Genomic DNA, 26,832 nt, shown 5'->3' on the forward strand with positions numbered 1-26,832 from the left:
TACTATTGCCTCACAGCGCGGCCGTCAGCGCGCGGCCCAGAGAGCGCCGCTGGCTCTGCGGCTCTGCAGCTGCATGCTTCTCCGGGAGTCCGGTTGGATAATGCCATGTAAAAAGCGATTGCGCGTACTTCAGCCTCAGTGACCGAGGTATAACGCCGTTATACCGAGTTATACCAGCACTGCACCACTGCTGTTACGGATCCCAGCTCTCTTCCCACGCCGTCTGGTTCCTTTGTTCCTGGGATCAAGGAACAAAGGCTCTGGTCCCATTCTCCGGAGAATCTCCTCAGGCCATTGTTGCGGTTCGGAAAGCTGGTCCAGTGAGTAATCCAATCGGTAAGTTTCCCGTAATCCGATGTCTATAAGTGACTGACGGTCATACACATTAAATGCACCTACTGTTGGTACAGACAAAACTCTTAAAACTATAAATATTAACAAAAGTAAGCACAGTCTCGACGGAGCGAACAGAAAGGCAGCCGGACGTTGCAGCGCCATTCTCTGTTCAACCTGTTGCCATCGGGCAGGTGTTACAGGTGCATCAGAGCCAGAACAAACAGGCCCAGAGCCATCACTACCTTTAACTCTAACATGCACCAATAATTCACCCCTTCCCCCTCCTCCCACACTGTGCAACATCCTACCCCCTCAAGTGCAATATCCACAGTGTAATACCCACCCACTACCGTCTGACACTGTGACTGTTATTTTGTATATTGTTCTTTTGTATATTGTTGTTATTTTGTATATTGTACAGTATTGTAACATTGTCTTATTGTATAGTATTTTATGTTTCTTGTATAGTATTTTATGTTTCTTGTATAGTATTTTATGTTCTGTATAGTATTGTATGTTCTCTTTTATTACTTGTGTGATTTTATTACTGCACCTTAAGTCATTCAGCGCCGGGGATTAGTCTTATCCTGTTCTAGCTGCGCCACGCTTTAAAAGATAGTGGTGCGTCACCTTGTTTGTAGAGCTATATCTATATTCTATAGTATAGCTATGTATACAATACTATGGTTTCTGATTAATTGATTGTCAATAACGGCATTCGTTAGTACAACAGCATACGTAGGCACGGTGGTGTAGTGGTTAACACTGTCACCTCACAGCAAGAAGGTCCAGGGTTCGATTCCCGCTTGGGGACCAGGTTTCCATGATGCCAGTTACCCAGGTGGGGTATCTCCCAGGCCTTTCTGTGTGGAGTTTGCATGTTTTCAGATGGCTAACACTGTCGCGTCCGTGACGAAGACGGGCAGGAGCACTTGGATGGTCCCCGGGCGTGGCTCACGCCACAGCCCTTGTCTGCTCTCGGCTGCCCTTGGGGGGAAGGACGACGGGATGGGTTAAACCAGACCTGGGCATTGTACGGCCCGCGGGCCGGATTCGGCCCGCGGGATGATTCTGACCGGCCCGCGAAAGATTACATGATAATAAAAAAAAATAAAAAAAAATAAAAAAAAATTTTTTTTTTATTTTTTTTTTTTTACTTTTTTTTTCGTGTCAACGTTCACACGCACAGTATACGCTTAGGAGACATGCTCAGAAGATGTTGGTTCTCTTTGGATCCACCTACATATGTGAACAGACATTCTCAGTCATGACGTTTACCAAGTCCAGGTACAGATCCTCTCTCACTGATGAACATCTGGCAGCTGTGCTTCGCATCTCCACCTCAGACATGCAACCTGACTTTGATGGACTTGTTAAAGCTCAACAGAGACTGGATTTCTCACACTGAATGAAAAAAAAAGAACTGAAGAACACTAAAATGTGGAAATATAACAAGTGAAATGGGACACTTGATATTTTTTTTTCTTTTTTTTGCACAGTTCTGAAAACATTAAATGTTTAATATAGGCATGTAAAGTAAAAAAGGCTACAAAACTGGGACACTTTTCTTTACACAGTTCAGTGACATGTCTTGTTTATTTTTGCTATAAGATGATGTGATGTCTTTAGAAAGCTAAGAAAATCCTTGTTTCAATAGTATATGAAACTCAAAATGCCCTTTGTTATTAATGTTTCACATTTTGTTTATCATTTTGGAAATAAATTCTATTTGAATAAATTATATTTTTGAAAGCTAACCTAACCAAATAATAACATACACTCTTACCAGGGGTCAAAACAATGCCATTTACTGCTTTTTATATAGAAATAAAATTTATATTATGCATAATTGAGTTTGGAATTTTGGCCCGGCCCCCCAACATATTTTCAGTTGCTCATTCGGCCCCCCGGGAAAAATAATTGCCCACCCCTGGGTTAAACGCAGAGGAGTATCGCATCGGCGATCCTACAGACAATGCATGCGTGTGTGTTCCGGTGTGTGTGTGCCGCTAACATTGAGTGTCGTTGCATGCCAATTAAAGACATCAGCGACAGGTCCTGCATTATTATTATTATTATTATTATTATTATTATTATTATTATTATTATTATTATTATTATTGTTATACGCTGATCAGGGTGATGGCTATGAAAACAATGCACAACCAAGCTGAAATTGACGTTAAATTGCTCTTACCTGTGGCCGGTGAGATTCCAAAAAGAATATTCCAATTATTTTATTGCCATCTGCTAGATCGTATGTCAATTTGGGCCACGACATAACCCCCCACAGCATAATGAATCGGGCGTCCCGAAAACGATTCAATGCGATCGGGTGAAGCTCTTGATCCACGTTACTAAAAAACTCCGCCCGGATGACTTTCATCGACGCACAGAGAGATACAGTCTCAAATGGAGTGCAACACCAGGCGGCGGTATTGGACCTTTGCGATCTCAGACCCATTCCCTATGGTTACACAGCCTTCCTGGATGGATTATGAATGGAAATAGCAAATAAAAGAAATAACGATCAAATAACGAGTGTTCTGAAGGATCAGATTAAACCGAATATATATATTTATTTATATATATATATTTAATTGTATTTGTATATCCCCTGATATCCCTTGTATATTCCTTGTACAATATGCATTGAATATCCCTTCTAGTCTACTGAACATCCCATAATAGTCTCCATTCTACCATTGGACGAGACCTTGGTGCCAGGTCGCCATACCCCTCAGACCAGGTTCAATCGTACCGCTCAACATGTATGGACAAGTCCTAGTTCCGCGTAGGAATATGTCTACCGCACCACTAATGGTACTATTTGTTCATAGTGCGTATATATACTGCGCTATTAAAGTAGAGCTTTCTTTTAGTCCAGTTCCTTACCCTCCAACAGAGTGACAGACGCAAAAGCCTCCCCGCGAACCACGTGTGGGCAGTAAGGCCAATTCGGCCCAGTATCGGCATTGAGACATCGTGTATATTAATATTTGAATAGTCATATTTGGCACTATATCGTCGAGTTGGACGTATTCTATTAAGCTAATAATAGTCTATTCATATGTAGTGCCTCGTGCGGTAAGAGTTCTATAGTAATCAGCACCCCCATCGTTTCGGGCATCAGCTGGACGCTTATCCAGGGTGGTTGACCCCACGTGAAGCTGCACCCGAGGAGCTCCAGGCCAAAGAGCGAGTGGACCTGTATATTGGATTATTCTACCGACGACGGCTAGCCTTCCCCGGCTTGGATTATGCTTTGAGTACTTTGATTATTCTATGGATAAAGGCCAACACTGCGGTGTGTTGGAAATACCCCCCCCGGAGAGGACGACAGGTGAGAAGACGCTCTACACGACGAGGTCGCCTCACGTCTCTCCATCGTGGACCGGAGGACGCGGGCCACAGAGAGTCCAACTGCTTTCATCTGTGGATCGAGGATCGCTGGGCACCGGGTCGCACGACTGTGGGCTCTCCCAGGATACCCTCGGCCAGACGGGATACAGCCAGACTCTACCCCCCCCCTCCAGCTGTCCTACAAGCAGTCGGAACCTTCCCCTAGTGTATCCAGCTATATAATCATTCAAGTATCATTGCTATTGTTCCCTAAATATTCCAGGTTGTATATTTGCTTCCTGCGCAATCAGAGATTGGACATTCGATATTGATCTACCTACGAATACTCATTTGCCATAAAAGTGCATACTATTTCAAATCATAAATGTAATTAAGTGATCGTTGTACATACCTTTTGCTATGTATTATTATTAAACGCAGACTTTCGACTTGGTACATTTGTGTTGGATCCGTTTCATCAGGTGGGAGTGTTTATCATAATTATTTATACCTAGTACTGGGTGGCCAGAGTCTAAAGTACAAGAGGTAGTGGTAGTAAGTATCATATCTAACAATACAGTCAGGGAATTGTACCCCTCAGTTACAACGAGTATACTCGTTGTTGGCGTCCAACGATTGGCGGCCAATAACGAGTATACTCGTCGTTGGCGGGGAATGAGTTAAGGGCTTAATTTGTGAGAAATCATTGGTGATTCATTCACATCGATTCTACAGACATCCTCAGATTTAAATAATAATAATTACGAGAATATTTATATCATTAAGAATTACGGTTTACATTTATAGTCATGATTCAACTAGGCATCGTGATGTCGTAAAATAAATAAAAGCACTACACAAACACTGCAAATGGCAGTGAATAAATATAAGCACTAAACTCAATTGTGTGTATATTATAGCCATTGTGGAATAGAATGTAGGCTATATATTTACCATTTTGTATTAATAGTCCATATACCATCCTGTATTGTTATTTATTTATCAAATATTTTACCTTGCCTAGTGTGCATATTGAAAGAGCCAGTGGAGAAACATTCCACTGCTCAACTTACTGGTATGTGACAAATAAAACCTTGAACTTGCACGTGGACTTGAACATCAATCATGTAAATTGAACCATGCCATCCAATAATCAGTGACCAATCACACTATTTAAAAGGGAGGGGAGGAGGGAGCAGAGAGCGATGAGTACCTAGTGGGACACTTCAGGCTATCAAGACCCGTCCCAATGGAGCTGTGCAATACCCTGGAGCCGGCACTGAGGAGCTGGACCAGACACTCAAACCCTGTGCCACCGCACGTCCAGGTACTGTCCACCTTGGGCCTTTTTTTTTTTTTTTTTTTAACTTTGACCAGTCAGCTGGTTCTTTTTAGCGTTTATCGCTTTTTCATCGCACTCATACTTGGTCAAGTTCGACCGACAGAAGCAGGCTGAAAGGGTTCAGATGGGGGGGAAAGAGACTCTGGGAAAGGCACGGCTGCCGTCCGGGATTCGAACGCGCTCAGCCCCAGATCCGCGCGAGCGCGGTTGTCCACGGCGCTGAAATAGCACTCGCGGTACGTGGTGAGCTACTGGAGCTCCCCTACCTTGGGCTTTTTAGCCTCTGGTTTTTTTATTTTATTTTTTACAGGAAATTTGTATTTGGAGTGTATTTCGTATTTCATATATAAAGGGTACAGACAGGAGTGATTTCAGTGACTTTTCAGTGGAAGTCCTTGAGCAAGACACTTAACCTCTTAACTGCTCCCAACAACAAGCTGGTCGAGGCTTTACATGGCAGCCTTCGCCATTAGTGTTGTTTACCATTTACTTACATCCTTTCTTCACCTCCTGCCAGCGGAACTGATGGCGTCTGACCACGGCGAAGACAGAATCGTGCCCATGCAGCGTGATCATCTCCACCGCCTCCTTCACGTGAAACGGGTGGAGGCAGGGCGACGTGGCCTGTATGTTGCAGATCACATCCACCTCTGGAGGAACCAGGAGAGAAGAATAGAGAGAGATTAAATCGATGGATATGTGAGAGAGAGATCAATATGAATTCATATAGATCAGTGGTTCCCAAACTGTGGTGCGCGCACCCCTTGTGGTGCGCGAGCGCCCTCTAGGTGGTGCGTGACATGAAAAGGCTAATGGTGGTAAAAAATAAATAAAATAAAATGTACAATAAAATGTCATACAAATCTTAGTCAAACCTTTAGTATTATGGATATTAAACATGCTGGCAGAGTATTGTCGTGAACATTTTAATTAAATAAAGAAATTCCCTATCCATAGTCGCTGTGGGAAGAGATAAAATAAAAAATTAAATCTGTGCACGGAGACCAGCAACAATTTTTTCTAACAGAAACCCATTGGGGGGTGCGCGAGCTAGGTCGGGAGGTGACAGGGGGTGCACGGCCAAAAAAGTTTGGGACCCGCTGATATAGATGAATGGATGTATAGGACAAGAGAGATCAGTGAATTCATATAGATCAGCGGTTCTCAAACTACGGGTCGCGACTAGGGATGCTCGATATTGGCTTTTTTACCGATACCGATATACCAATATTGTCCAACTCGATATCAACCGATACCGATATATGCAGGGTTCCCCCCCCCCAAAAACTGAATAATTTCAGGTAATTAACATTACATATGTCTTGTTGTGGAATTAACACATTATGCATACTTTTGACAATAAATAAAATCTGAATTTGTTCTTACTTGCCTGGGTAAATAAAGGTTATAGAATTGTTTAAAAATGTAAAACCGATACAGATATTTTCCGATATCACATTTTAATGCCGATATCGGCCGATAATATCGGTAGGCCGATAATATCGGGACATCCCTAGTCGCGACCCAAAGTGGGGTTGTGGGTAGGTGACTTGCTCAGCCAGTGTTAAAGGGACACGTCAACAGTATGGGAAATGTGCTTCTCCAGAGTCAGACAATAAGATAGACACCAATTTCCCCTCTGTGCATTCAGTAGAAAGCTATCCAGCTGCAAGCTTGCAGCCAGATGTTAATTACAGCTCTGTGAAATCATGTAGATGAAAAATAAATAGCAATACCTTGTCTTATTAGGGACTGTTACCTTGCTGTAATTAACACAACACAAGGATTCAATGTCCCCGATGAGATCACTGGCGGCCGTATTCAAACTACCGTAATTTACTCTCAGTAACTGGCCAACAAAAAAAATTTGGACGTTTTTGGATGCGTGTGTGTGTGTGTGTGTACTTCTATTACTATACTATACTATAATAAGAGGGAGGTCATGAGGAGAGAGGCTCTGTATCCCCTGGGAAAGGGGCTAGCTAAACCTAGCCATAGTCCATGGAGTCCTCCTTGCCTTCTAGCTCCCGAAGCTGATGAGTCTCCCTGTTTTCTGTACTGATTACAGGAAGGTGAACGCTGTACCGGTGTCTGACTCGTTCCCGTTGCCCAGGATGGGTGACTGCAGTACACCGCCATGGCCTTCGGGGATAAGAAATGCACCAGCCACGTTCCCACGGCTGATGAATCTGGTGTTGGGAGATGTGCCTAAGGGCAATGTGTGTTTTGGGTGATGTGGTGGTCAACCGTGTGGGCCCAGAGCAGGGGCGTGCACCTCGATGGCCTATGTGGAGGTGATGTGTAGCCTATATGGGGTGTGATTTTGTGGTGGAGATGATGGGTTGAGGGAGACATTTTTTATTATCTGTTGTTCTCCCAGGTATTTTCTTTAAAAAAAAATATTTTTAACCTTTATTTAACCAGGAAGTCCCATTGAGATACAATATCTCTTTTGCAAGGGAGACCTGGCCAAGATGACAGCAATAACATTTGCAATATATCAGACAGCAATAAAATGTGCGGTACATCACACAAGAACATAATAAAAGTGCATGTATACAATATACAATACATCACATGTAAACACAAAAACAGAATAGTCTACATAATAGTAAAAGTGTATGACAGTATAATACAGGGTAATACAGTAATTTTGCAGTTTTGCAGTTGGGACCCGACTACAGAAAGCAGCGACATTCTTCTTGTAGGAAGTTATGTAATACAGATTTAAATTCGCAGAGAGAGACCAGGGTATCTAAGTGGCTATGGTCCTGTAGCCCATTCCATGCCCAAGGTGCGAAGCTTGAAAAAGCTGTTCTTTCTAGTTCAGTGTTTATTCTCGTTTTTTTTTTAATGTAGCCATCTTGTGGACCTGGTATGGTAGCTGCTAGAGGCAAAGCTAATTAGGTTGGAAAGATATAGGGGAAGCTTCCCTAGGATGGCCTTATATATAAAAAACAAACATGTGGGATTTCCTCCATACGTACAGAGAGGTCCATCCTACCATTTGGTAAAGCTCACAATGGTGAGTAAGCCCTTTGGCACTAGTGATGAAGCGCAGAGAAGCATGGTACACACCGTCTAGCTTTTTTAGCCTTGAAGAGGCAGCATGCATATATTATGTCACCATAGTCAATTACAGACAGGAATGTGGCTTGAACAAGTTTCTTGTTTTGCTAACCCAACAGGTTCGCTTTTATGGGGCGGGGTGTGACATACGTGGGTTGGTCATTATCATTATTACTGTATTTGTGACACCATGTGAACGTCAGGTTAGTACGTAATGTTATGTTTGGTATGTGATGTGTGTGTGTCATGGTGATTAATGCCTTTTTTCTTTCTTTCTTTCTTTGCCAGGTGTCCTCCTCTGAAGAGTGCTGATTGCCTAATGAGTGGCAGCTGACGGCAACAGCCTCAAGGGACGGGTGGATAAAGCATGGCATGTGACACACACCTGTGCGCCTCATTGTGTTATTTGCCACTGGCTAGAGTGGAGTGTGGAGGTTGCCCCTTGAATTGCCACTGTGTGTGGATTTGATATTGTGTTGGCCTTATTGTCGTGATATATTTAGTATCGTGCCACAAGTATCGCGATAGTATCGTATCGTGAGGTCTCTGCCGATTCCCACCCCTAATATATATATATTGTGGCCTCTGTGCCACCCGTGTGGAATTAGTTAATATATATGTATTGGGCCTTCTGCTTTTTGCCACCCCTGTGTGAAACTAGATTGTATTGTGCACGTTGTGTACGCTTGCTGGGTGATTCCCAGACTGCCAACCACATGGCTTGTGGTTGTGTCCTGTGACACTAGGTCACTAGGGCTTGTGCTTACCTTAGTTCATTTACCTTGTTTGTTCTCCCCTTACCTTTTCCCCTAATTGTGTTGCTGTGGGTTTCAATCCCCACTATAAATACATATAATTAGAGATGTTCCGATACCATTTTTTCCTTTCCGATCCGATTCCGATACCTAAGCTTTGGGTATCGGCCGATACCGATACTTATCCGATACCAGTGCATACATAAATTAAAAAAAAAAAAAAGATATTATATAAATTTTTTATAAATATTTTTTTTTTTTTTTTTTTTTTAACAAATGCTGTTTTATATATACTGTTTTTTAGTAATAACTAGAAAGTAATGGTATTTATTCAACAACAGGTGATTGTATAGATTTGTATTAGTATCATTAATCAATGAGTATGGGGCTTCAGCACTGCAGATATACCCTACTCCAATGATCCACACGGACATTATACGTTGCTGCACTCGCTACCCACTGGCTCTGCAGATATACCCTACTCAGTCTGTCTACAAGGCTCCGTTGAAGTAGCAGAGGATCTGTTGTGATTTTTGCACAATAAATATTCAACATTCTCTTTTGAGACTCCGCCTCAGACTCTTATCATTTGGCACTAAAAGCTAAACATTGTCGCCGATATGGCTGTCCGCAACATGTCATTAATTGTGTACGCGACGTGCAATTGTGCAATGACGACGTTACCGTTAGCTAGCATGAGCTACCGGTATATGGGAAGACCATAGAAGACTGTAACGTTACTGGTGACATTGTGATTTAACTTGGAATACTCCTTTGCCAACTTGCTGTACTTTGCTTGCAGGTCTGCAGCCATTATTGCTGGATTATATGAATAGCCCCAACTTTAGCCAAGGTAATGTTAAAGCTAGCTTTCGGTTAGCTGTTCAATGCTAATAACACCAGCCACCAAGCGAACCCATGAGCTCCCCGTCAACACCGCTCTGTCGGGACGATGACATTTAAGAAAGTATCTGCTGTTAAAATGACAAATGGCATTGACACTTTAATCGATTAAGCACACGTTTGTTTTATAATGCTTACTCAACAGACCACAGTGTTGTTGATAAATTACGTCATATGGTATCGGAGCGCAGCATTAGAGGGTACTCGCCGATACCGATACCAGCATTTTAGCCAGTATCGGCGGCTTTTCCGATACTGGTATCGGTATCGGAACAACTCTACATATAATTTTACCTTTGGAAAACGCATTTGTATTATTTCTTACCTACCGGGACCTGTGCTTAAAGCACTTACTGGACGGGCTGGCTTCATAACAGCCCGGTCCAGGTATTATTTATTAGGTCATCAGACCTTTGTATATGACAGGACTTTGAGGAATTGAGGACGATCCTCACTTTGAATTAGTCCATATGTGTGTTAGGGGTTAGGGTGAGGGTTAAGGTTAGGCCTGTAAGGACCATACCAGTCTACATACAGTATAACCCTAATCAACAAACATATTTTGCATTTCGTGAACATAGCTTACTTACTTAGATTTTAAATATTTTTTTAAATGCAAACATTATGGTGACAACCCATATCATTAGAATGAAAAAGAACCCTTCCCAAACGTATCTGCTAGTCATGAGAACAAATTGGTCGCTCCTTAGAAACGTCTCTCTCTGCTCGTGTACTTCCTTGTTTTTATGAACCGCTTTCCGTAGCGCCTTTCCGGTCCAACGTGCACAACGATTTCTTTATTGAGAGCCGACCGGTTTGTTAGCATGACCCAGGAGATACATTTAATGTAGGTTTATCACCATGCGGGTGTGGTCCTTTAAGCTTAGATTAAAGGAGCTAAAGAATGAATGTAGCCGATGAAGTTTAGGTAATGGTCCCCACAAGTATAGAAATACAGGGTTGTGTGTGTGTGTGTGTGTGTGTGTGTGCATGTACCTGGGTTGAGCCGAACAAACTCCTGGATGGTCTCCAGTGAACTGGACGAGTCCCTGGAGACCTCTGGGCTCCTGCGGTGCACTTTGGCCCCCCACGCCTTCGCCACCTTCTCTATCTCATCGTGGTCCGTCGACACCCACACACTAGTACACAAATAATAATAATAATAATAATACAATCATCTTCAAACAAGAGGAAAGGATATATCTTTAATATAACTTTAAAGATGCTATAGATAAAGTGTTTATGTAGAGCAGGGGTGCCCAACCTTTTTTGAACCAAGATCTACTTTTTTATTTACCACCTAGCCCGAGAGCTACCAGCCAAAATTGTATATTGTAAGCCGTCATTTGAGGCTTTATAAAAGCAGCACAATGAACACAAATCTGTCAGTGCCAAGTCCGACCTCATCTTAAATACCAAACAGCATTGCTTGTTGTAGTTAACAAGGAGAGGAAGAGTTGATTTAGCAAAAAAAAAAAAAAAAAAAAAAAAAAAATATTATAATCAAATTTTATTAATCAAGATCTACTTGAAATCAGCCCGCGATCTACCTGTCGATCGCGATCGACTGGTTGGGCACCACTGATGTAGAGTAATCATTTTCAAAAAAAGAATACCGAGCTTTTAGTAAAGGTGTGGAATAAAAGTATTGATTCCCCCCCCCCCCCCCCAAAAAAATATTGATTCATATATATGTTTTCTTTTTTATGTTGCCGGGTCCAAAATGAATGTTGTCGTTTACATGTTGCATGCATGTATCCCCTCCCTACTTGCCATTGCTGATGATCAGAGCATCAAAAAACGCCCCCCCCCCCCCCCACCCCCTTTGATGCATTCATGATGAAACATAATACCCATTATATACCTTTGATTTGGAAATAGTAACGTGTCCAGGCGAGCAACGCGAACGCCTTTAGCAAAATTCACATATCGCTCCATAACGCAGTTTCCAGGAATTAGCCAGGATCACTCTAAAACTATACAATATTCACCACGGGATAACATGCGAACGTATACATGAAAAAAATTATTCGTTTTTACATGTTGAACGGGGGATAGTTACTGTCAAATGAGCCATAGTATTGTCTCCATAGCTATAATATAGAATATAGATATAGCCCTGCAAACACCGCAACGCACAGTGAAAATGCCTATATTTTAAAGCCATAGTATTGTCTCCATAGCTATAATATAGAATATAGATATAGCCCTGCAAACACCACAACGCACAGTGAAAATGCCTATATTTTAAAGCGTGGCGCATTTACTACAGGATGAGGATAATAGCCGGCGCTCAAAGTGTTAACAAGCTAACGTTTGATGTATTGGTTGCTGTACATTTCCTCAGATAGCTTGTATATTTTTTACTTCAATAGAACTGGCACCAAAGTCTGACACCAAGCAGAGAATAGAACGCTGGTATTCTGACAGATGACCCTTTATTCTTTTATGACCCCAAATCAGCACTCCTAACTTGTAAATATAGGTCGGTACAGTTATAAACTAACTTGTGTAACCTGACCTCATAACGGCACTGTTCCAGGTACGACTATGGTATCACCCGTTAGCGGCCGGTGGGTCCGACTCCCCATGTGATAGCTCTACTGCCAGTAGTATCTGTTATACTGGTTACACATAGTTTGCTGTATGGTGCGATAGTGGGTATGGTGCCTGACTATTATGGGATGCTGCTGACGTTACGGGAAGAGCGCGTGCTGATACAAAGTAGTATTCACTGGGGCGTAATTATGGGGGGGGACACGGGAGACATGTCCCCTGCATGTATTCAGAAGGCAGTTATTGTCCCCTGCACGTTTTTACCGTCCAAATTCCAAAACAATGTTACACGATAGTAAACGTGACGCGATGCATACGGAAACCGGCTGCTTGTTCCATCTCTGAGCTCAGGTCTCTGACGAGACCTGACTGAGCCATTGTCATGCAAAGAAAGGTAGCCAGGTGAGCACACAGTGAGGCGGGACGAGTCGCATTTCTGTGTGCACACGCTAAGTACCGACCACAGCTGTCTTTGCATAACAGGCTCAATAGCACCCTCCCCTCAAAGTTTGGTGTGAAACTGTGAACGATGGTGTGATTCAGATTGCCATGAAATGCAACAGCATTGCTTGGTGTCTGTGAAATATCTGTCTATGACCTCGTATTAACACATCCTGCACACTTGTTTTGTTTACATCAGGGTGAACGCTGTTGCATTCGCAAATATGAGAGCTCTGTCAATTGATAAGCGACTGCCATATTAGACACATAGCCATAATTTAAGATATAGCTCTCATATTTGCGAATGCAACAGCGTTCACCCTGATGTAAACAAAACAAGTCATTGATAAGCGACGGCCATATTAGACACATAGCCATAATTTAAGATATAGTTTATGCATTCGCAAATATGAGAGCTCTGTCATTGAAGTGGGTGGTGGCAGCGTAACAGCGTTCACCCTGATGTAAAGTAGTGATTTTTTATTGGTTTGTCATGACAAACTAATTACATAATCCAACATATGTGTAAAGAAACAACATATTCCAGTTAACGGTACATGTATTTAATTATTCATTACGGTATAAATTAGGTTAACTGGAGCTGCGTATTGCTGGCTCTCATATTTGCGAATGCAACAGCGTTCACCCTGATGTAAACAAAACAAGTCATTGATAAGCTACGGCCATATTAGACAGTTTAGACACAGCCATAATTTAAGATATAGTTTATGCATTCGCAAATATGAGAGCTCTGTCAATTGATAAGCGACGGCCATATTAGACACATAGCCATAATTTAAGATATAGTTTATGCATTCGCAAATATGAGGAGGCTGAGGAGCTTGGCGCGGCTCATGCGCGGCGTAAGCGATAACTGGGGCGTGCTAGCGTAGGGTCACGTGGGCTTAGTGGCCAATCAGAGGAACCCGGAAACCGAACAGCGTTGTAGAAGGCATAGACGCCCCCCTTCACCCACCGCCCGCAACCTACAACTCTACGCAACAGACCACGCCCCCAAATGTGTCCCCTCCACCACTCGCACACTCCTTGGCAAATAAAAATGAAAGAAAATTAAAAAAATTTATTTTTTATAATTAAACATTTATATGTTGATTTAGAATTCGAATGTCAACATTATGAACGAAGCTTCGAACTATTCGGTACAGCCCTAGCATGTTTTGATATTGTTTTTTACGTTTTTTAATCAGAGGGCAGCAGAGACAAGTGATACAGGGACACAGGTAAGGTCTTACATTATAACAGTGCAGTTCAGCATTCAGTAACCCATACTTTTTGTGAATGTGTTTTTGATACTACATTCTGTTGAACACACACCTCAAAAAAATTGGCTCAATTGCAAGAAAAATAATAGACAGTTATGATATCTGCATAATTTGTATGCAAAATATTGTGGTTCCCTGCTTTAGTCTGTTGACACATTTCTATACTAAAAATGCTTGTGTAGTCCTGTGTCATACCTAAATGTCATATAAGTGAATTGTATAGAAACAACTCACCAAAAGTGACTATTGCGCAACTGATTTGACAAAAATAATCTGAAATGACGCCACTGGTTCCAAACGAACCACGAATTCAACTAAAATGATGGAGACATTTTCTTTCACTTACATTAATATAATAAACTGTATTTGTAAAGCAATAATTGCAGCCCAAAGTGCTTCACACCGGTAAAATAGACATACAATGAGCATAAAATAAACAGAATAAAAACAATGCAGAGAATAACAAAAGGGGGTCAATGCAATGCAGGTAATATCATAGCCCCTTTCGTGACTTTCGGTTTGCAAGCCTGGGGCTTTTGTAACAGGTGTTCTGCAAAATCCTACTCCCTGCAGAATTCTACTGCCGAGCGCTCCTGCGCTTGCGCACGCATGCGCATGACCCACAATCGTTCACTCTACAATATTCTGCCACCTTGCTGACGAACGTTATGTTGAGTCTTGTTGATATATCTTAAACATATGTTTTTCATTGCACCTTTTGAACTGTATAAGCATGTAAATATTTGCATGTAATTGGCTTTGCAGCTGAATGTATTTGTAGATGATAACATATCGGTACACCCAGGGCCGCCTCAGGGGGTGTGCGAGCAGTGCGGTCGCACAGGGCCTCGCGGGAAGGGGGGCCTCGCAAAAAAAAAAAAAAAAAAAATTTGTTTTTTTTGCGAGACCCCCCTTCCCGCGAGGCCCTTTTTCATCACAGACCTAAAATCTAGTTTTGCTTATATGCTTATATATTTCACATTAGACACGTTTGTAGAATGTGTCTGACTTGTTCCTGGGTCTGCAGTCCTGCTCAGCCTCTGGGGTTCTGCAGCAGACATACTATTGGTTTCAACGAAGGGAGTGGTTTTACTTACATCATGTGTAGTACGCCGGCGTGAGTCAGCTGCGTTTGACTATTTCGCGCGTGCAGCTTTTGACTATTATGCTTAGTTATGCCAGCCAAGACGAAGAAAGAGGTCGGTCATTATCAGTCGGTCGGTCACCAAGGAACGTTGACGAAAGGCCTCTCGCTAGCGGGACAAATGGCCGGAGCCTTGTCATGGTATAGCCATGATGATGTCGGCTAGTAGCTAGCTTAGCTAAAGGCTAACTAGCGTTAGCTAACCTATTCAGAGGAGCGAGGCGAGGCGAGTGGATGTCTTTTCAAAAGAAGGAGAAGAGAACTTGTGAGCAGATAAATCTGTTAGGCAGCAATACGCCGAAAGGTGTCCAGTCTGCCGGAAAGTACTCGAAGAAGAAGAAATTACACCGTGGGCCAAGAAAGTCTCCTTCCAACTTTACCATTGGCGCCGCGTTGATACTGCGTTATGGTGAGTCAACCTATGATTATATTCCCGCCGTGGACCTGACCTATCTCTCTTTCTCTCTCTCTGGAGCCAAACTGGTCGACTAGCTAATATAGTACTACTAGTAGCTAACGGTGTGTGCCTGGTGAGAGCACCTGGCTGTATGTAGCCGCATAGCTTGCAGAACGCAGAAGCAAGCTATGCGGCTACATACAGCCAGGTGCCTGATTGAGCTAACTGTTAGCCAGTTAGCTGTTTAGCGTCAGCTGGGAACGTTCGTTTGATGCTATCAGTTAGCCTTGAGAATAGCAGGCCCTGGCACTCTGACTACGACATCATCTTTGACAGAAGATGTAGTCGGGCCTGCACCATGACAAGGCTCTGGCCCAGCGTTTCCGTTAGCCGGTAATTACCGGTATTTGACTGGCAAAATCTGTTGAAGTCCGACATAATTAATCTCTCCGGTCATAATGTCCGGTGAAAATAATTCCCTCTAAACACAATTTGATTATTTGAATTGTATTAAAATAGGCTAAAATTAAATAGCCTATGCGATGAACGAAACAAACAATCATTACATTTGTTTCATCGTTGCTTCACCAAACAGCCGGTCTAATAATGACATCCTGTTGTCAGCGCGAGCTGGCTGCTGATATATTTGCGAGAAGCATCCATCTGCCGGCCGGCAGGGTGCAGTACTCCAATTCAGCCATTGGCAATTCAGCTGTTGGGTGGGGGCGCTGCTGAGCGGTTTCCAGACCGGACCTAAAAACACTGCTGCTTCATGCTTCACGTAAATATATCAGCAGCCAGCTCGCGCTGACAACAGGATGTCATTATTAGACCGGCTGCTTGGTGAAGCAACGATGAAACAAATGATTGCTTCGTTCATCGCATAGGCTATTTAATTTTAGCCTATTTTAATACAATTCAAATAATCAAATTGTGTTTAGAGGGAATTATTTTCACAGGACATTATGACCAGCACCACCTCGTTGGGAGGTGGAGATATACATCACGCAAACCCATGATAATGTTGCCGTCTCTCTCTGCCAAATTTCTCAGTTCTTCGCTTGATATAATTAATACAAATGTCCAATATAACGGAATTCGTTAGCTCATAAAAATGTGATTATAACAGACTGCTGTTTATTAAGGTCGGGCAGACTGCCCACCGACACCTCAAGTCGGCAGCAGCACGAAGTCTCGAGGGACTTATTTTATTTGGAATATATTAATGACTGTATATACGCAAAAGTAGCCTAGTTTTAAGTTAAAATATTATAAATGCCTTGATGATGTCATTCTTTATATAGGCATATCAATTGTTTTTAAGCTCAATAAACTCTGACCGGAATTTATCCCATTTGTCCGGTAGATTGAAATCTACCGGACACTCAGACCTGCAAAAAAAAATTCTAACGGAAACCCTGCTCTGGCCATAGCTTATTTGTCCCGACAGCGAGAGGCCTTTCGTCAACGTGGAGACCTGTGTTGCGGCCTTTCGCCCTGCGTTCCTCGTGCAGGTAAGATGTCATGACATTACCCCACTCTTCCTTCCTTCCCCTCCCGAATGTTTTGTTAATAACGATGTTTTTTTCCAGGCAAAACATATGCTACTTCACAACATTTGGAGATACGACATGTGCTGTGTGTGAATGGTCGTTTGTGTAGCTTGGGTAGCGTTGGGCCGTTGGCCAAAGCTGTGTGTGGCCTGGTGTCACAGTACCTGGCTAGCCTATTTAGCTGATGTCGGCCATTGGCTCCTTGCTGCTTTGGTTTCTCTGGTATAGACCCTCTTCTTGTTGGATTTAAGTGTTGATCTTTGTCTTTTTGGATCTCTCATACATGCTCTAGTCTCTCTCTAACACACACACACATGACAAACACACATGTTCTCTCTCTCTCTCTCTCTCTTTCTAACACACACAGTCTGCCTATGGCGGCCTTTCTCGATGGCTAGGCTGTGCTCAAGGATCTTCAGTCACAGTGCTCAGGTATTCTGCCACTGTGTACTCTCTGTTTAGGGCCAAATAGCATTCCAATTTCTTTCCAATGTATATGAAATCCGCGTTCACGGAATCGCGGACGGAATCGCGGAATTAACCAATAAAAATGGAATCAACTGCAAAACGTGGAATATTGCAGAATTTGGCCTAATCTGGACTGAAATTTCGTTTTTGGGTGGAACGTTTGGTGTACACGCGACCGGGGAGGCGGGGACGCTACAGCGTGTTACACACAACACAGCCGCGGTGCTCAAGCGTCTGGCTGCTTGTGTTAACATCGTCAAGAAGCTAAACTATTCCACAATAAGCCCTCAATTCAGAGCAGAACAGTATCCTAATGACTTTTATGCCTCCGGTGATAAGGTGTTTTGCTAATTCTGTCAACGTTCCGTTGACTGGACCCGCAAAAACACTTGCGACACTATTAGGACGTTTAGCTTCTAGCTAAATCTAGTGCACCCATCCATTTGTTTAATGCAAACGACTGCCCTTTATAAACTAAATACACTTAAATAGCTATGTAACGTTATAGGACTATCTATGGAAATGATAGCTTCTAGAAGTTCTAGCTAAATCTGGTGCACCCATCAATTTGTTTAATGCAAACGATTGTCATTATACACTGCCCTTTATAATCTAAATAAACTTAAATAGCTATGAAACGTTACATTACATAGGACTATAGATGGAAATGATAGCTTCTTGCTAAATCTAGTGCACCCATCCATTTGTTTAATGCAAACTATTGTCATTATACACTGCCCTTTATAATCTAAATAAACTTAAATAGCTATGAAACGTTACAGTACATAGGACTATAGATGGAAATGATAGCTTCTTGCTAAATCTGGTGCACTCATCCATTTGTTTAATGCAAACGTTTGCCATTATACACTGTCCTTTATAAACGAAATAAACTAAACTAAAGGTGCCTAAATTATGCATTACTATATTTCATCACAATATAATAGATATAGCTAGGTTACTGACATTGTCATTGTGATAATGTCAGTAGTAGCTAGCTGTATCTATTGTTTACACTTGAAATATGTATTTTTATTTTGTCACAATATTAATTGAAAAATATTGTGTAAAATTGAACTGTATTTCTGAGTTGAAGCACTTAAAAACATTAAATGGACTGTTATATCTTATTCAATTGTGGACATTTATTCATTCCCACTTATTAGACACTATTTCTGATGGTAAAATGAGCATAAAAGGCAAAATACAGAATTCTGAAATATTAAAACGGAAAAAATGGAATTTGGGAAAAAATTTAATGGAATTTGGAAAATAATAAAACGGATTTCATATGGCTCTAGTCTCTCTCTCTCTCTCTCTCTCTCTCTCTCTCTCTCTCTCTTGGATTTAAGTGTTGATCTTTGTCCTTTTGAATCTCTCATACATGCTCTAGTCTCTCTCTAACACACACACACATGACAAACACACATGTTCTCTCTCTCTCTCTTTCTAACACACACAGTCTGCCTATGGCGGCCTTTCTCGATGGCTAGGCTGTGCTCAAGGATCTTCAGTCACAGTGCTCAGGTATTCTGCCACTGTGTACTCTCTGTTTAGGGCCAAATAGCATTTCAATTTCTTTCCAATGTGTCTCTCTCTCTCTCTCTGTACACTGTATATTGACTGTAGAACGGGAGCTCTCTCTCGCTCTCTCTTTTGCTATATGTTGACTGTATCATGCCCCGCCTCGGGCAGCGCTATTATTTAAGAATATGTTGACTGTATAATAAAAAAAAAATATATATATATATATATATTTTTTTTTTTTACCTTTTGGGGGGGGGGGGGGCCTCGCGTTAAATCTCGCACAGGGCCTCGCATTTCTCCCAGGCGGCCCTGGGCACACCTGTGGGAGTTCGAGTTTTCGAGGAGGTAGTAGAATTCGGCAGAACACCGGAGTCACTTGCTTTTACGCCCCGATTACCCAGTAAGGAAACGACCAAGCGTCATCAAGGGGCTCGCGGTGTGTCAAGATGGGACGGGGTAGCACGGTGTGCAAGCTCACTCGCTATTTGCATATCAATAGCGCCGGTCGTCAGGTGTGTTAAATACGTTCTCAGACACATTCACACCTAACTTGTTGTGAAGACGTGTTACATTCCATTCGTAGAGGAAATTAGGCACTGTCTTTAGTCTGTGCCCAAGCGAGGGGACATTAAATGCGCATTCGCGGGAGCGCGCGTGCACGTGGTGCGTGTCACCCCAGATGATTTCAATAACGCACCACTGGTCAAGAATACATCAGATCTGAATTTCAAAGATACCCAGCGTACAATATGGGTCTAACACAGCTTCACGATGGGGTCTGGAAGCTCGGAGTTGCTAATAAACAGTTTAAAACATTGTTACTCGACGAGTGGTATTTACAGGTATTTACAGGTTGAAAAAACCCTCAGCTCAGAACTAGGCAAAATCTGCATATGGCTCGCTGATAACAAACTATCATTACACATGGGCAAAACAGAGTCCATTCTCTTCGGTTCAAATAACAAACTCAGCAAGACCGACGGCTTCTCAGTTACAGTGGGTGACAATATTGTCACAAGGAAAGAAGATATTACCTACCTGGGTTCCATCCTAGAGGCAAATCTTTCCTGTGACAAAATGGCATCCAATGTAATAAAAAAAGTCAACCAACTAACTCGATTCTTGTACCGGATCTCCTCACTGGTAAACAAGAATACCCTGAAGACTCTAGCAGGAGCACTCATTCAAGGGTACTACGACTATGCTTGCACCTCATGGTACCAAAGCACCTCAAAGGCGCTAAAAACAAAATTACAAACATCCCAAAACAAACTAGTCAGACTACTGCTTGACCTTACTCCTAGAACCCACCTCACCCCTGCCCACTTTGACAACCTAGGATGGCTTAGAGTAGACGACAGAGTACAGCAACTTGCAATGGGCCTGGTCTACAAGATACACTACACGACCAAGGTACCCATGTACATGACAAAATACTTCCCAAAGGTCAGTGAATACCACGATCACAACACCAGAGGGAGCTCCACAAATCATGTTAAACCCAGATTTGGCTCAAACAAGGGACTAAACACGTTTCGCAATTATGCCACATCAATGTGGAACGCCCTACCCAAAGCTGTAAAGGAATGTGAATCACTACCCACTTTCAAAAACACTCTCAAAAAACACCTAAGGGAGACTGCAACCCGAAACTGGCCCCTGTAAATGTCCGAACACAACCCCCTCCAATGTACAGTAAATTACCAAGTATGGTCTTGTCAATAATCCAATGTACAGTGTTGTTTGTACAGTTGTACAGTGTCCCCCACCCACCCCTCCTACCCAACCCCCCCACCCACCCCTCCTACCCAACCCCCCCCCCCCCCCCCCACCCACCCAACCACCTCCAATGTACAGTCCCCCCCCACCCCCACCTACCCATTGATTGATTGATTGAAAACTTTATTAACAGATTGCAGAATGGGTACAATACAGTACAGCTCAATACACACAATTGTTAAGGGGATGCAGACCAGAGAAAGACTTTCGTCTTGTTTCCACCAGGGTCCCCCATTTTCAATTCATCAGGACATATATGACGTACATGACATACAGATAGTCAGTACTGCTACATCTATACATTTATGACATACCAGATTTGCAAATACAGTACTGTTTGTGATACAGAAGGAGTCAAGAAAAGGGAGTATATACATTTGACGTAGAAACTGTACATTGGAGGAGGTTGGGTGGGGGGGGTTGGGTACACTGGGATATTGACAACCATACTGGGTAATTTACATTGGAGGTGGTTGGGGGGGGGGGGGGGGCACACTGTATAAACAAGCAAAACTGTACATTGAGGGGGGGGAGACTCTGTACAAACAAACAAAATTGTACATTGGACTATTGACAAAACCATACTAGGTAAATGACTGTACATTGGAGGGGGTTGGGTTAGGATATTTACAGGGGCCAGTGTTGAATTGCAGTCTCCCGTAGGTGTCTCTTGAGAGAGGTTTTGAAAGTGGGTAGTGATCCACATTCCTTTACAGCTTTGGGTAGGGCGTTCCACATTGATGTGGCATAATTGCGAAACGTGTTTAGTCCCTTATTTGAGCCGAATCTGGGTTTAACATGATTTGTGGAGCTCCCTCTGGTGTTGTGATCGTGGTATTCACTGACCTTTGGGAAGTATTTTGCCATGTACATGGGTACCTTGGTCGTGTAGTGTATCTTGTAGACCAGGCCCATTGCAAGTTGCTGTACTCTGTCATCTACTCTAAGCCATCCTAGGTTGTCAAAGTGGGCAGGGGTGAGGTGGGTTCTAGGAGTAAGGTCAAGCAGTAGTCTGACCAGTTTGTTTTGAGATGTTTGTAATTTTGTTTTTAGCGCCTTTGAGGTGCTTTGGTACCATGAGGTGCAAGCATAGTCGTAGTACCCCTGAATGAGTGCTCCTGCCAGAGTCTTCAGGGTATTCTTGTTTACCAGAGAGGAGATCCGGTACAAGAATCGAGTTCGTTGGTTGACTTTTTTATTACATTGGATGCCATTTTGTCACAGGAGAGATTAGCCTCTAGGATGGAACCCAGGTAGGTAATTTCATCTTTCCTTGTGACAATATTGTCACCCACTGTAACTGAGAAGCCGTCGGTCTTGCTGAGTTTGTTATTTGAACCGAAGAGAATGGACTCTGTTTTGCCCATGTGTAATGATAGTTTGTTATCAGCGAGCCATATGCAGATTCTGCCTAGTTCCGAGCTGAGGGTTTTTTCAACCTGTAACTTGTTCTTGTCAGAGACCAGCAGGGCTGAGTCGTCCGCAAACAGGAACAAGTTGCAGTCACAAGCTGACGACATGTCATTTGCATAAATTAGGAACAGTAGCGGTCCTAGTATGCTTCCTTGTGGAACACCACAGCTCACTGTGAGAGGGGGGGATAGGGTACCGTTTACCTCCACCATCTGTTCCCTCCCCTCAAGGTAGGATTGCATCCAGCTCACTGATAGACTATCAAAACCAATTGCTTTTAGCTTGTCAATCAGAATGGAGTGATTGACCGTGTCAAAGGCCTTTTGTAGGTCCAGCATGACCATGCCGCAGTATTTGCCTGCGTCCACCTCTTGTTTGATGTGGTCATTCAAATAGAGAAGGCATGTGTCAGTGGAGTGGGATGTTCTGAAGCCAGATTGGAATTCGTAGATTAGATTTTTTTCCGCTAGGTACTTTTCGACCTGTTCGTAGACTATTTTTTCCATGACTTTCGAGATGGAGGTGAGAATAGAAACAGGGCGGTAGTTGCCTGGGTCTAATTTGCTGCCCTTTTTGTGCAGAGGGGTCACCCTCGCAATTTTGAAGTCCTTGGGGACGTGTCCCTGTTTTATGGAGAGGTTTATTATGTGTGTGATGATTGGGGTGATGGCGGCTGCTGAGTCTCTGAGGAATTTGGAGGGGATGTTGTCATGGCCAGTGGCCTTGTTAGGTTGGAGGGCGCTCAGTTTATTGAGTACCTCATCTGTTGTTACCATTTCCAGCTTGAAGTCGTCCTTGCGGACCCCTAGGTTTTTGTAGTAAGCTACTATGTGTTCTACCCCATAAAGCCCTGAGTGGGAGGGTAGTTTGTTTACCAGTGTTGTGGCTATGTTTGTGAAGAAAATGTTTAAGTAATTGGCTACATCCAGCTTGTCTGTGATGAGCGTGTTGTCCGTTTTTATGTTTATGTTTGAGAATCTGGTTTTAAGTTTTTTACTGCATCCTAGTTGATTATTGAGTAATTTCCAAAGTTCACGTGGTTTGTTTTTGTTTTCCTCAGTTTTGTCATTGATGAAATTCTTTTTTGCAGTTTTGATCATGGAGTTTACGTCGTTTCTTAGTCTGTTTCTTTCTAGTTTGAGTTCAGTCACGTGGGCTTGGAGTTCACTGCTCGTGCTTTTAGTAAGCTTTGACTGACTTTTACGAAACCAATCCAATGTACAGTTTCCACGCCTAATGTATATACTCTTTTCTTTGTCTTTCTCTGGTCTGCATCCCCTTAACAATTGTATGTATTGAGCTGTACTGTACTGTACCCATTCTGCAATCTGTTAATAAAGTTTTCATTCATTCATTCATTCATTCACAGACCGAACGTCCATCTCCGCCGTTGGTGTCACAGCGCATGCGCACCAGGCAGCTAATGCCGCGTTCACGTTACTGGGAAGAAGCGGAAGAACCAGCTTCCGACTGGGAAAAACCATTCACGTCAGCCTCCTAGTGGTAATTCCTACTAGGACATATCATATGGGATTCTTTTATAGACCCGATATCTCCCACTTCGCGTCACGAATTGCGGAAGTATGGATGTGGGCGTTTCATCCATAGATATATATTGAGTCAAAGCGTGAAGGCTTCCTAGTTGTAGCAACGAGATGTCCTCTGGTTCTTCCGCTTCTTCCCACGTAACGTGAATACGACATTAGCTGCCTGGTGCGCATGCGCTGTGACACCACCGGCGGAGATGGACGTTCGGTCTGTAAATACCACTCGTCGAGTAACAATGTTTTAAACTGTTTATTAGCAACTCCGAGCTTCCAGACCCCATCGTGAAGCTGTGTTAGACCCATATTGTACGCTGGGTATCTTTGAAATTCAGATCTGATGTATTCTTGATCTTGACACACCGCGAGCCCCTTGATGACGCTTGGTCGTTTCCTTACTGGGTAATCGGGGCGTAAAAGCAAGTGACTCCGGTCACAAAAGCCCCAGGCTTGCAAACCGAAAGTCACGAAAGGGGCTAGTAATATCAATACAAATATCGACTCACACAGGTTAACCCTTTCACTGCGACAATACACAGAAGGTTAACACGTTCCCTTCTTTACTATCACACAACCGACGGCCGCCATACAAACACTTTTAGTTTGAAGTTACTTTGCCATCCCCTCGCCATCATATGTATTATACTCTGTCAGGATCTATGAGTAACAGTAGGCCTACTGTATATTTGAATACCGTAAATGTCACAAATGTATCAGTACTAAATACCTATGTCCCTATGCCATAAATGTCATGTATGTTGAGTATGTCATAAATGTCACTAATTGAAAATGGGGGACCCTGTCGTAAACAAGACAAACGTCTTTCTCTGGTCTGCATCCCCTTAACAATTGTGTGTATTGAGCTGTACTGTACTGTACCCATTCTGCAATCTGTTAATAAAGTTCTCATTCATTACAAGGCAAAGCAAGTCAACAAATGCCATGGGGGGGGGGGTGATCAATATCCCTGCCTACCTGTCGAACACGCCGGAGTCGATAGCAGGTCTCAGCACCCATCCGATGAGCGGCACCCCGGCCAGCATCTTGATGTTCTTCAGGTGGATCCCTTTGCTGCCGCCCCTCGCGAGCACCAGGGCCGCGACGTGTCTCTTCTTCTGTCCGTCCGGTCCTCCGTTCTTCGCCTGTTTGTTTTCCTGCACGTCGACGACATCACCGATGCCCGAATGAACGCGCTTCCTTTCAGCCATTTCAGCGAGTAAAGCGACGACGGGGCGAGTAATAACGGACGGAAGTGTACAAGTTTACTGGCTAAACTAGCGAGTAAAAACGAACGTGCTCTGTCAAATAAAGGTGGCTTTACCGCCCAACTTCTTTCGGACTAATACGTGGTGTACGTGGCTGGTCAAATATTAAACCAACCTTGCATTTACTATGGTTGTCTCTCATGATACTATCTCCGACTCACTTGACGAGTTTGTGATGACGTACGTACGTGTGACGTAATGGCTCTGATGAAAGCGCACCAACACGGTTACTGCAGTTACTGAATCGCAAACAACAAGTGGTGGTGATACAACAGAACTTACGGTAAAATTGGAGCGTTCATTTGGCCATGACCATGACATCATCACAAACGGTCCAGAATGCCTGTATGCCTTCTACAACAGAGCTGCATTTCCGAGTCTCTGATTGGCCAGGTCATTTCTGGTCATGTGACATGTACGCCCAATCGTGGGACCGCAAGTTTCTACACTGGTAAATCTTAGGCGCTTGTTCGAAATTGGTTAAGGTTAGAGTTTGTCTTAGAGCATGGCGATAGAACGCCTGCCCTGATTCCGACGGTTAAGCTTAGGCACTCTTTCGAAGTTGATTAAGGTTAGAGTTTGTCTTAGAGCATGGCGATAGAACGCCAGGTAGTTTGCAGCAGGGCTCGAGACTAACGATGTCCCGTCGTCCCGGGGACGATCAAATATTGATTTGGGACGAACAGAAATCTTTTTTGGGACGCAACCGGGACGGGGAGGATTTTTTCTTTTTTTTCACAGGAAATGTAAATTAGCCGACTGTCAGTGCGCGCATATATTGCTGTCAAATGGTGAATCTAAACGTTGCATGATTAGCCGAATCCAATGTCTATCTCCGTCTCCCAAGGCAGCGATACGCTAATCCAACATCAAGCTCCTACCCACCACTCCTCAGCCAGTCGCGCTGCAGCACCAAGGTCCTACCCACCTCTCCGCAGCCAGTCGCACTGCAGCAGCAGCAGCAGCATCACACCCCAAATGAATCTCGCTCCAAAAAATAAAAACGTGTTATCAGGTGAGGGAAATCTCTCTTACCTAGGCTTTCTCCACTGTACAAAAACACCGCGAAAAGTAAAATAAATAAAAAAACACGCCATACTGTCACTGTGGCATCCTCTCAGTGAAGCGAGCACTGTAAACAATAAACATGCTGCGCTATTTGAAGAGGGTGAACACAGCAGAAGATGGAGAACAGTCCCAAACTGACCAACAAGGAACTGCATCCACATCCAGCAATACTACCCCAGGCCCAGGGCCTGAGTCTAAGGTGAGGACACATTTAAATCACAGAAGTGTAATGTTAGTCTATTGGAACTGTATAGAGTTATCGACGCGTTCTAGTTATAGCTGCTTATTATAGCTAACGTTACTGACTAACGTATCAGACTGCCACTGATTAATCCATAGTTCACACTATTTTATTCTTATTGTTAATATTATTATATTGTTATTCCTATTTTAGTCCTATATTGACCTAATGTTTATTGTTGTTCAATGTGAGCGATACATAGTCTGCTCTGTAGTGCCGAATTTCCCTCGGGATTATTAAAGGATTTCTATTCGATTCTACACGTAATGTTACTACCATTGCGAGTTAATTGGCATAACGTTACATTTATCGAAACGAACACGGAGAAATAGACGACTTCACTTCAGCTACATGATGAATCTATATTATTCAGTGAGGAGGGCCCGCTGGAATTTAGCAGCAGTTA

General features: G+C 43.1%; 1 protein-coding gene across 1 annotated transcript in view; it reads right to left on the bottom strand.

Moving 5' to 3' along the window:
• cmasa (cytidine monophosphate N-acetylneuraminic acid synthetase a) overlaps positions 1–25,266 on the bottom strand; it is a 47,174-nt gene extending 21,908 nt beyond the window's left edge. The window contains exons 1-3 of the mRNA XM_084330410.1: positions 24,828–25,266; positions 10,744–10,886; positions 5,515–5,670 (exon numbers count right to left, since the gene is read on the bottom strand). Of these exons, the coding sequence (XP_084186536.1) occupies positions 5,515–5,670; positions 10,744–10,886; positions 24,828–25,060 (532 nt within the window). The 5' untranslated portion in view covers positions 25,061–25,266. The remainder of the gene's footprint in view (positions 1–5,514; positions 5,671–10,743; positions 10,887–24,827) is intronic.
• Between the last annotated feature and the right edge of the window lie 1,566 nt (positions 25,267–26,832).

Source organism: Notolepis coatsorum, assembly GCF_963971535.1.
Source record: "Notolepis coatsorum genome assembly, chromosome: 15".
NCBI classification, from domain to species: Eukaryota; Metazoa; Chordata; class Actinopteri; order Aulopiformes; family Paralepididae; genus Notolepis; species Notolepis coatsorum.